Below are 12,294 nucleotides of genomic sequence, written 5' to 3' on the forward strand. Positions count from 1 at the left end.
ACAGCGAAAGAAAGTAATTTTTTTTTTTAATTGACACAGTGTCGTTTTCCACCAAAATGACGCTGTTTTGGAACCTTGTCCACCTTGCAAGGTGGGCATAGTTCCACAGCATAATTTGCCTATAACATAAGAACAAAAAAAAAATCTTTTTTTTTTTTTTAGGTCAGACCACTAGGTGTTCTGAGTAGACCCTAACTATAGGAGACACCTTTAAACCCGTACTATACTCAGACTAATCTTCGTTCGCATCGGGCGAGCTGGGCAATTAAAGTGCTAAAATTTTCACACCTAATAAACACAAAATTTTATTTTTGGACGGGGCATATAAATAGTTAGTAATTAATAAATAATAAATAATAAATAATTAATGAAACATGTGTAACCGGTTTAGGGTATACAAAGATTCCACTAATTACATTTTTATTTTTTATTTTTTTATTTGTACTGAAAGCAATATATATCAAATTGACAAGCATATTAGGGTGCAATATGCATGCATGGGCGGGGAAGAAGCAAGCTTGTTTACCTAACCACGCAAACTTCACATACAAAGTACAATCTAATAATCATCATTTCAAGGTTGAATTACTGAGATAATGCAAATATATTTCTGCTGCAAAGTTGAAACTTTTTGAATTATTTTGGCCTAATATATATCATCATCATCATTGATATTGTTGTTATGTTTTTTTTTTTTTTTTTTTTTTTTTTTGAATGAACTTTTTTACAATGTAGTATCTGTTCATATACTTTCTCAACCTACTGAAACACAAAAAGCCAATAACACTTTTACTAAGACTCAAACTCACAACCTTTCAAATGGAAGTCCAACTCTAATACCATTAGACCATATAGTCTTATTGTTATGTTGTGAGGTGACTTTAATTTGGTGTTTTGAGTTAATCTCATCGCTGAGGAAAATTGAGAGGCTAACGCGAATGAACAAGTAACGATTTCTACCACGGAAGATGCTATATGAGTAAGACATTACGTACAAAGACAGAAAAACAAAGAAGAAGATTTATGTTTTGTTATTCGACTGTTACCTATGTCCACAAACGTGAGCAAAAGAGACGACGATCTTTTATTAAATGTGAAGATAATATATTCAAAGATGTAAAAAATTCTTTTTTTTTTTTTTTTTTTTGAATGCTACTGACTCTATTACAATGTAGTATCTGTTCATAACTACTTTATCAACCTACTGAACAAAGAGCCACTACCGCCTCCCTTAATAAAGTGTTTAACATTAATAAAATTTTGTAACTTTTTTAACTAGACAAGATTTTTATCAAAAGTTTACAAATATGTATTAAAATTCAAAACACTGATCTGACCTCCTCATATAATAAATATACCGACCATAATCTACTTGCTATTTGTTAATAATTCCCATTATTTTCATGTCGTCACAATTAATCACTTCCACAGTCTCAAGTCTTGACCAAACAGTAACACAATACGTATTATGTTATGTATTTATAGCCTTTCTTTAACGTACTATGCTAAAATCATTTTACCTACTCCACTAAACTATCGCTATATGTTTTTTTGGGGGGTGGGGGGAGGGGGGAATTTCAAGTGGTTGTACACTGAGTAAACTGTACTCTTGTGTAATAACTTGCAAACTGTACTAAAAATAATGTTCCACCCACTGTACTTAATCATAACTTTTGGGGCATTTAGCCCCAATTCTATTTATTGATGTTGTGGGCGTTAGTAGGGTTGTTATACCATGGACCAGGGTCCACTGCACCTTGCACAATGGACTCGGATCAAAATACACAATTTACATACTGAATGTTCACAATTGACCTTTTACAAAATTGTGAACATTCAGTATGTAAATTGTGTATTTTGGACTCGGGTCCACAAAATAATTTGCCGCGTAATTAATTATGCCCTAATTTGTATAATATTCTTGCTTTTGTTATTATATGCTCAACCCACTTGATCATTCAATCACGATTCTATTTACTGATGTTTTGGGAGTAAGTGCCCTAATTTGTGTAATATTCTTGCTTTTCTTATATTTTTTTCTCGAATGAAAAAAAAAATGTCAAAGCTAATTTACAATGCCTAGATTTTTAATTATGTATTTGTTTAATGAAATAATTGAAGGAAGCATAATTCATGCACCAAAATCTCAACTATGCTCTTGGATGAAATTGGGTAGTTGACTCTCCTTAAATAGCTTCCATTGGTTAGTTACTATATATTTTGATTAATGCCCTTTTAAAACAAATATATATAAATCTTGAAAGTGAGATTTCTGATATATTTTTAGAAGATATTTTCTTTTTCTCTTCAGCCAAATACTGCCTATTGAACCAGTGAGCTAAGTCCGTGCGGACATAAATTTTCTTTTCTTTTTAATACGAATAATTGTGAAGAATTGAAAGACTAGCAATAAAAAAATTAAATGTTGTTTTATGTGTTTAGATGTTATTGGAAAATGATAAGTTACAATGAAGTGATGACAACAATAGGTTTTGTGGTTTGAACTTGAATTAGCTAGGTTTGCTATGTGAGTTGGGGGTGTGAGCCGTGAGGGCAACGCCCCCGTGATATGTTACCACTTACCAGAGTAATTTTGTAAATATACTGTTAGGGTTATGTGTAATTATGATGCTTGTAACATTAACTGTATTATCATCACAATTAATTAAAAAATGTTTGCTTCCGTGGATATAGGCAACAACCGAACCACATAAGTCTTCTTTATTTTTCTGTTTTTGTTCGTGAACTCTGCTCTTATTTTTCTCACTATATTATTATTTTATAATTATTCTTCCAAAAGGCTGAACCCCAATCCTAAGGGGTCCCTACACCCCAATCCGACAGAGCATTTGGGAGGGTGTAAATCATGGTAACTCAACTGAACATGAACCATAGAGGCTAGACCTGTGCACACTGCGCACAAGGAACCCTGCTCACTTTATTATTTTATAATTATAATTATACAAGAAGTTAACTATTCACTAATTTGTCAAACTCAATAATTAACATCATGAAAGATTTCACTCCACTTGATCTGTCAAACTCAATCAACATTATATTAATTACCACCAATCTTGGCACCAATTTGATTGCACTATTATTACTTATTAATTTTGAAACAATACATGCATGCATGTTGGTTGAGGGTAGGGATTAGAGAAACTATTCAAATTCCAAATAATAATATAATTCAAGATCATATAATTATTTTGAGAAGTAGGAAAAATAATATAATTCAAAGTCCCCAACTGCCATCTAAGGAATTATATGAGACACTTTGTTGATAAATGAAATGGGATGATAAAGTTATGCTAATCACACAGACAAAATGAGCTTATAAAGAATGTTAATAATTCTATTTTTTTTTTCATTTTTTTCCCTTTTCTCTTTCTTCCCACAAAAACTACAAAAAATCTACCTATAATAATAATAACAATCAATGTGGTTGCTCTTAGCTAGGTTGCGCACACCGGCCTTAGGCTGTCAGAAAATGCCAAAAATTAATTAAATAATTTAAATTATTATGGGATTAAAGTATGAAATTAAAGCTAAGATAGTTTGGGCATGCATAGTGAGACCAAAATGGTTTGTGTTTATTACAATTACCTTAGGAAGAGGAAATGTAGAAAGCAACAAAACCAGTTCAAGTTGACCATTAAAAATAAGCTGCTGGATAATGAAAGAAAAAGGTTGGGTCCAGACAACATAGTTTTAAAAAGACAAAGGACCATGTACCATGAATCTGTAACCATCCTATTACCTCAACCTAACCATTTTAGCTACTCCTACTCCTACATGATTATGACAGTGTAGTGTATAGGTGCATGAGTGCATGACTGCTGCAATTTTATTTTAATATTTTTTAATGAACATTACACATGGAATTAAAATTAAATAGCATATTTTACAATTACATGTTTATACAAAACATCTCTTTATCGTTTTCCGTCGGCGATTCTATTAGGATTTTTTTTTTTTTTTCTTTCAATGTTTCATTATATGTGTAGATGCATGCTTCGTTTCATTAATGAATCAATGAAAATGACTAAAAACATTTGATATACATACATATGTTACACAAACAAAGCCCACCAAGCCCCGAAAGAGATGGCCAAGATCATGGTTCTCATACGTCAATGTCACTAGTTCAATTCTTGTCAATATATTTTCGATCGTATCCATTGTACAAAGTCTTTTAATTTTAAGATAGTGTGGTTTACCTCCCATGTGTGATTGACTTGCAGACTATTGCATAGTACTAAAATTTATCTAGTACACACGTTTAGATAGTGAAGGTGGTTTTCGTCGTTTATACCATCGTGTCAAAATAAAATAAAAAATAAAAAATAAAAAATAAAAAATAAAACAAACAAAGCCCACCATAGAGTCAGCATTTATACCATCGACCCGGGTTCAAAATACACATTTTACATACTGAATGTTCACAATTTAAATTGTGAATATTTAATATGTAAATTTTGAACATTCAGTATATAAATTGTGTATTTTTAGACCCGGATCCACAGAATAATTTGCCATTGTGTAACATTATTGCTATTCTCTGTTACTTTGCTTTCTTTGGGCCTTCTCCTATTTGTTGGGAGACGGCACACATTAATAGATAACTATTGACGCATCAAGAGCAAGTTGGTACAATATATATGTACATATACATGTATTTCGAGTATAGATAGAGACAAAAGAGAATCGATGACGAAGATGTTATAACTTATAAATTTGATTTTTATTAAAAATTAATATGTTAAGAATAAATGTTTATCATTAGGTAAAATATTATACCTAATAGTATATATATATATATATATATATATATATATATATATATATTATACTTGTTTAGTATTTAATACTAGATTTGAATGATAGGTAACTTATAAAATGACCAGATTAAACTCGCGACCTTCAAAAATGAAATTCATACTCCACAATCAATACTTTAAATTTAGTAAGAGGGGAACCTCAATGATAAACATGTAGCCAATTAACGTAATAATCTTTCTAGACTCGGCCGGACAGGACTTTCAAACGTTAAACCATATATATATATATAATATTATCCAAATTTATATGACTTTTTAATTTGGGCATCTGTATCTAGACCTGGGTTCCAAAACCCATCGTTTTCAACCCGAAAGGTTTTCGTTAACGATAATCATTATTTCATTGGTCTTTTCTTTCTTCAATTTTAATTTGTGGCTTTATTAACTTGTATGTCCAGTGGAAAACCGCATGCATTTTCTCATGGCTGCACATAAAAAAGTCGTTGTCGGAGCCACAGTTTGGTGAACCGGTTATCGTTGGTTTAGTTCATATGAATCCTCGAGTAGTGTTTGTAGCTAGCTAGGAGGGAAAATGTGGCGAAATCGGGTTTGTCAATTTAATTATAGCTGTATGGTTTGCGAGTTATTATACAGGAGTATAATTTATCCTGTGCATAATTTCAGATAGTGGTTGTAAGTTTATCAGGAAAAAAGAAAAAGGCTGCTTATGTCAACAAGAAAGAAATATTGTGATAAAGCACGTAACTAAATTAAGATTAAATAATCACATTTTGATTTGCGATCAATAAAGTGACAAATGTGTCTAGAAAAATGATTCCGTGGAACTAAGAAATGCAGACTAAATCACATGTCATGAAATTAAACTTTCCAAGTGGCAAATTAATTACCATTTATGGGAAATTATTAATGTACAATTTGGTATAATTTGAAGCAAATTAGACACCCTTTGAAGAGCTGTTTCGTATAGGTCAATTAGTGACAATTCGGCCAATAGCTACTAAATATTCCCTGGAAAAAAAAAATCTACCTTGATAGTGCTCTACTGTTTCTTTGTTTGTTTGAATTCATTGTCCAAAAAAGAAGAAATTATCTCACCATCAAAACCCTACACCCCGACCAGACACGGTAGTGGAAGGTAAATCACAATGAATCAAATGACTCATTAGGTGATAGGACTAATACTCGATCCTACAAGAAACCCACCATATTAATTAGGTGAAACACGAAACTCCATATTGCGACTGTCAAGATTCAATCTTGTGTCATTGTCCACAATCTATCACACTTCAAATTGAGAAAAGAAGCAAATATATATGTTTTAAGGAAATTAAACTTTATATAATGCAAGTAATATTTTTTTTGGTGCGTCTGAGCCGGGAGCAAGTGATATCATCGCCCTACGCTCTACGCCCTATCAGCTGGCCTGGAGATTTAAGACTGCTCAATACCCAAAGCCAAAGATCAAACTCTTGACCTTTGGTTAAGGATAGACACCTCTTTTGGGTGGGACAACTGGTCTGCAGATGTAAGATTGCTCCATATTAAAAATCAATGATCAAACCCTTAACCTTTGATTAAGGATGGATAAGTTCCTTCCACTCAACCACACCCCCAAATTGTTGATTAATTACCATTGTATTGATACTTAGCTTATACTCAATTTCAAACCGCAGGCTGCAGAGAAAATATTATTAATTAACAGAATTCCAAACTGGAAATTCCATTAAATGATAATGGCTATAATATATATAAATATGGATATGACAATGTAGACTGGTAACCTTTTTTGTTTCCTTGTTTAAGTCGACAGACAACATTCATAGCATGCGCACAAACCAAATTTATTTTGACAATTATGTGCAGATCAGAAGAACAAACGTATTGAGTTGTCGCACTCTTTGGTGGTCCAAAATCAAAACCTCTTTTCTCGTGATAAGCATCATCACCAAGTGGATAAATTAATTAGAGGATTACAAGTATTAATTATTTATTAGTATTCAAATTAATTACAATCTGATTATTCATGCATCTTCATTATATATGTTCAACTATGATTTTTTTAAAAACTTATTTTAGGTAGGCAGAGTGATTAGTTTGACAGCCATTATGGGTTTCTTTGAGTTGGGGAAAGGGTTATAAAAAGATTATTGAGTTTGATATAATGATTCGCAGGTGGTAATTGGGAAGGTATTGTGTGGAATGAATATAATGACCCCATTTGCATATCATTAGAGAGCTAACTTAATTAAAGATGTAATTAAGGCTTGACATGTTCATTAGGAAGCTAATTACTATGCTACATATAGCTTCGAGCGTTGGTGAGTTGATATTGTAATTATGGACAACTTAAAAAAAAAATACAGTGACATTATTGTAATTATTGTCACCTTATCGTGTAACTTTTAATACTATATGTGCAGTTTTTAACAACATGATATGCATTTTGGATAACATTTTAAGATATCAATTCAACGAAAAAAAACAACTAAATTATAAATATTAATCCCTAAGCAGTAAAATGTGAATCTTTAAACCAAATAAAAAAATAATCATAAATTCTAAAACCCAAACCCTAAGTGCATTGCACTTTTGCATTTTATCATGTAATTTTTTATACTAAATGACAAATGTACATTTTTAATACTTTACCGGTCTTTTTTAACAACATAATGTGCATTTCTGGAATGTCCTAAAAAGTGCACAGTATATAGTGTTAAAAGTTTGTCTTTTATAAAGTGCAATTTTTAATACTAAACGTGCACTTTTTAACAACATAATGTGTATATTTCTGGAAAATTCTGAGAAGTGCACAGTATAAAGTTAGTGATAATTATGAAAATGTCACCACGTTAAAAAAATAAAATAAAATAGTATAGTACATCTGATTTTTCCATATGTGAAGCTAAGATTTGTTAGTTTTCTCATGGGGTGCAATGTAACGTTGAGTAGGCATATAATAGTTGACAGGGGCAAACAGAAATCTTATTTAGTGGGGCCGAAAAAATAAGTTTAAAAATTAAAACACAATTTTAATATGAAGACACAGATTAACCAAACCTCCCATACATATATACTGAAATTCACTTATTTCTATTCATTATTTTAAAGTATATTATATTGATTCTAGATAAACTTCAATTTCGCTTATTTATATTTATTATCTTGATGGAGTGCAGCTGATAATAGAAACATGTGGCAAAAATATGTTTAATAGATGCTGATAATGATATGATTAATTTAAGGTCAAATAAATCAGGTGAAATTTGTTTCCTTGTGAGCTAGTCTATGGTTATAGCCTTATAGGCATTGGACATATTGAAGATTTTTGATTGAAAAAGGTTTCAATGTTGCTGCGTTTGTTTTAGGAATCTGGCTTGTACAAGGAACTTCCAATCATCTGAGATGTCCTCATTTTCTATATAGTATAATAATAAGCGTTTTTGAAAATTATGAACATCTTATTTTTATTTGAAATAGTTTAAATTAAAATATTGTATGATCACATATCAGTTTTATAAGAAATTGTAGAGTAATACGTAAGTCGATGCTAAATCTCTATTTTTAAGTTAAGTTTTATGAGATTTTGGACATTGGTTTGAGTGTCGTGTCTCTTAAAATAGTCGGAGTGAAAGTTGTCCATAGTATGCCAACAACTTGATACAGAAAAGAGGCTAGAGTGTAATTCATTATGGACGTCAACTTTTTAAGGGACAGGCAATAAGGCTTTGACTTGAGTATCGTGTCAAAATTGGTGCTGAGGAAAACTGTAACCACTACTACTTGATTGTGTGCATTAGATAAATTTATCATCAAGAATCAAACTCGTGACATTTTTGGTACGAGAATCATGCTTCATCTACTTGATCACGGCAATATGTATACTATTATTATTTATGACTAAAACATTCACATATATTATACCCCAAATATTCATATGTTTTCGATCATCACATGCATGTATGTTCATACAAATAACTATGGGTAGAATAATAAATAGTATTGAGGGTTAACAAATTTTAAATTTATTTTTCTTTTAATTTACAAAGTGTAATCACCAATATTTAAAAACAAACATTAATGTAAAGTATTTTTCATATAAACCTTTTTTTTTTTTGAATTTTTCTGTGAATAAACTAATTATGATTTATTTTAAACAAAAAGTTAATTTTAGTTTTCCAATTATTATATATTTTTTTTCAATTTTGATTTGATGAGTCTGAATTTGCTTTAGCCAATTGCATTATTGGGTTGTTGAAACTGAAATAGTGGAACCTTAAACTGACTTGATAGAGATCGATAGTGTTCAATTTTGAATGCTATTGACTCTATTACAATATAATATATGTTCAATAACTACTTTTTTAATCTATTGAAGCATAAATAGCCAATAACGCCTCCATTGTTACTCAAACTCACAACGTCTTATTTGAAAGTCTAATCTGGGTGTCATTAGACCACAAGGTCTTGGCATGTAGTGATCTAAAATAGAAAGAAATAGAATATTTGAAAAATCAAATCCGCAATTAAGAAAAAAATATATAGTTGGCAGTAATGATGACACATTCTAACAGATAAAGATCAATAGATTGATCATGTGTTATTAATTATGAATGTAGTGATCAAAATATATATATATATATATATATATATATATATATATATATATATATATATTTGTTCAGATGCGGCTGCACCTTCCGGTGCGGTTATGCGGTCGCTTGACAAAATACGCCATCAGTATTAACAAAAGGCACCAATAGTGTTAGGAAAAAAACACAACAATGACATGAAGAAATACACCAAAAAACACATAACGGACCCCAAAAAATGCACTATATAATTTCCCACCTCTAATGGTATATTTCCGAACACTGTAGGATGATTTTATTCATACCTAATGGTGTGTTTTTGGTGATGCGTACTTAATTTGTGCATGTTTTTTGTTGTGCACTTGTGCATTTCCTATCGAGGATGGTGTATATTTGCATAACTATTAGTGGGGTCACACTGACCGCACGGGACGGCGCCGCTGCACCTGAACTCAACTATATAAATGCACCACACAGTATTCGAAAATGCATTACAATGAAATACACCAATGCACCACAAAACACACCACACTCCAAAAAAATGCACAACACCTAATTATGCATTTTTGAACACTTTGTGATGCATTTATGCATACCTAATGGTGAGTGACCGCACGAGAACTTGATCGTATATATGTATATATAATAGTTGAAAAATTAATTCGCAACTAAAAAAGAAAGATATAGTTGGCAGTAATGATGACTTGTACCTCCATTTACATGCCACTTGGAGGGCAGTGGATAGTTGGAACAAGGACTTGACAGTTGCAGTCACTGTAGTGTAATGTGAACAAGAAATTTAAGACTTATGAGGTCAATTATGGAAGAAAATTCATATATAGCAATTTGCAATCACTATTCTTCATAGCACTACAGCGAAACTTCCATCCAGCATCCTAGGTAGGAGGATCCTTAATTTATCTCACCATAAAAAATAAAAAATAAAAAAACAAATTCTCTCGCCCCGGATTCATATCTTAGTCCAGTAGAATTGTAAAAAGATAGATCACGATGATTCAACAACCTTTTATATTGGAGAACAAATGTTTGGTGCCCACTACAAGGAATCAACCACATTAAGTAAAATTTTACACTGCGACGGTCAGGATTTGATTATTTAATTTATCTATCTAGATCACTTTGAGATCAGATAGATAATTTATAACTGCGACTGTCAGGATTTGATTATTTAATTAATATATCTAGATCACATTAAAATCGAATAGATAATTTATAGTTGAGTTTACAAACAAGTCATCAGGCGAAGTGTAATAATTTTTTATGATTGATCAACTCGTATAACTTTTTCGAAACCAAATCAACAGTCAATAATCTAATCAAATTAATTACTATTGTCTTAGATTTTTTTCCTTTTTTTAAAAAATACAATTGGTGTCTTGCTGACGCCATTTCATGACCTCGCCGCCGGAGCCGGCGCCTGGAATGATTTGAGCCACGTGCGGAATTTCCCATTGCCATTAAACTATTTCACAAAAATCATATTTTAATCCACAAACATCCTCCTTAGCCACATTTCTCCCCTCTTTCCCTTTTCACCTTCATATCTTCAATTTTTAAATTTTATTTTTTAAAAACTTTATTTCCCCATTATTAATTATTAATTTTTCAGATTTTGTAGGTTGACCCACTGCCACTTGGTATAAATAGAAGCGCCCCTCCAGACATGTTTTCGTAGCAGTTAACAGAATACTAAATTTGTCACCCTTTTCCTTAAAATTCACAAAATTCCAAGAAAAAACAGAGAAAAAGAGTGTAAAAGAGAGAAATGGATTCCTGGGTATCTTCCTTCTCGCCGGAATCTTCCTCCTGGGACTTCCGGAGCTTCGACAATTCGCTGCCGTTTAACCTCAACGACTCCGAGGAGATGTTGCTCTTCGGGGTGCTGGAGCAGGCGGCGGCGGGACGAGAGCAGGAGAACTCCGACGACACGAATTCCTCCGACAGCGTGAAGGCGGAGGCGGAGGCGGCGGCGGAGAGGTCGTACCGCGGCGTGAGGCGGCGGCCGTGGGGGAAGTTCGCGGCGGAGATACGGGACTCGACTCGGAACGGGATAAGGGTGTGGCTGGGGACGTTCGACAGCGCGGAGGCGGCCGCCTTGGCGTACGACCAAGCGGCGTTCGCAATGCGAGGGGCGGCGGCGATCTTGAATTTTCCGGTGGAGAGAGTCCGGGAGTCGCTCAAGGACATGAGGTGCCAGCTGGAGGAGGGGTGCTCGCCGGTGGTGGCGCTCAAGCGGCGCCACTCCATGCGGAAGCGCCGCTCCGGCAGAAAAACCGGCAAGGTCGTCGTCGGAGATGTTAAGGTGGTGGAAAATGTGGTCGTGTTTGAAGACTTAGGAGCTGATTACTTGGAACAACTTTTGAGTTGTTCATCAAGTGAAATCATGACACCTAATCAATGGTGAATCATCATAGACTCTGTTCTTTGGTTTAATCTCATTTTTGTAAATTATAATGTTTTTTTTTTATTATTATTATTATCTTTTCTTTTATGGTTGAATGAATCATCATCAAGAAATGGATGGTTAATGGATATACCCCATGTATAATAATGTATATCACTTAGCTTTGTTATACTTTGCCACCTAATAATTTTGATTGAGTGCAACATTGGAAGTGGAGACCGAACCATCTTAAATGTTGATGTTATTGATGTTTTAAGACCCGAATTTATATTCTTCTCGTTTGTTTTTGCTTTTTTTCGTGAAAGAAAAGATAGAAGATAGTGTATTCATTTGCATGTCCTTTGTATGGGATACATAATGCATGTGTGCTACATAGTACACACATGAATGTGAAAGACGTGATGACGTTGTTGGTTGTTGTTATCATAATTTCAGACAGAACATGTTTTATTTCTGTCCTGTAGTGATTGTGTTAAAA

At 32.8% G+C, this 12,294-nt stretch overlaps 1 protein-coding gene across 1 annotated transcript; it reads left to right on the top strand.

The window, feature by feature from the left end:
* Positions 1-11,073: 11,073 nt before the first annotated feature.
* On the top strand, positions 11,074-12,028 carry LOC109175360 (ethylene-responsive transcription factor 1B-like). Its single transcript, XM_019324619.1, has one exon. It carries the CDS (start codon positions 11,178-11,180, stop codon positions 11,814-11,816), a length of 639 nt encoding a protein of 212 aa, XP_019180164.1. The 5' UTR covers positions 11,074-11,177; the 3' UTR covers positions 11,817-12,028.
* The last annotated feature ends 266 nt before the right edge of the window (positions 12,029-12,294 follow it).

Source organism: Ipomoea nil, unplaced genomic scaffold (genome assembly GCF_001879475.1).
Source record: "Ipomoea nil cultivar Tokyo-kokei standard unplaced genomic scaffold, Asagao_1.1 scaffold0688, whole genome shotgun sequence".
Taxonomy (NCBI): Eukaryota; Viridiplantae; Streptophyta; class Magnoliopsida; order Solanales; family Convolvulaceae; genus Ipomoea; species Ipomoea nil.

Coding starts and splice junctions, on each gene's coding strand:
- LOC109175360 (XM_019324619.1), top strand. CDS start 11,178: ATGGATTCCTGGGTATCTTCCTTCTCGCCGGAATCTTCCTCCTGGGAC.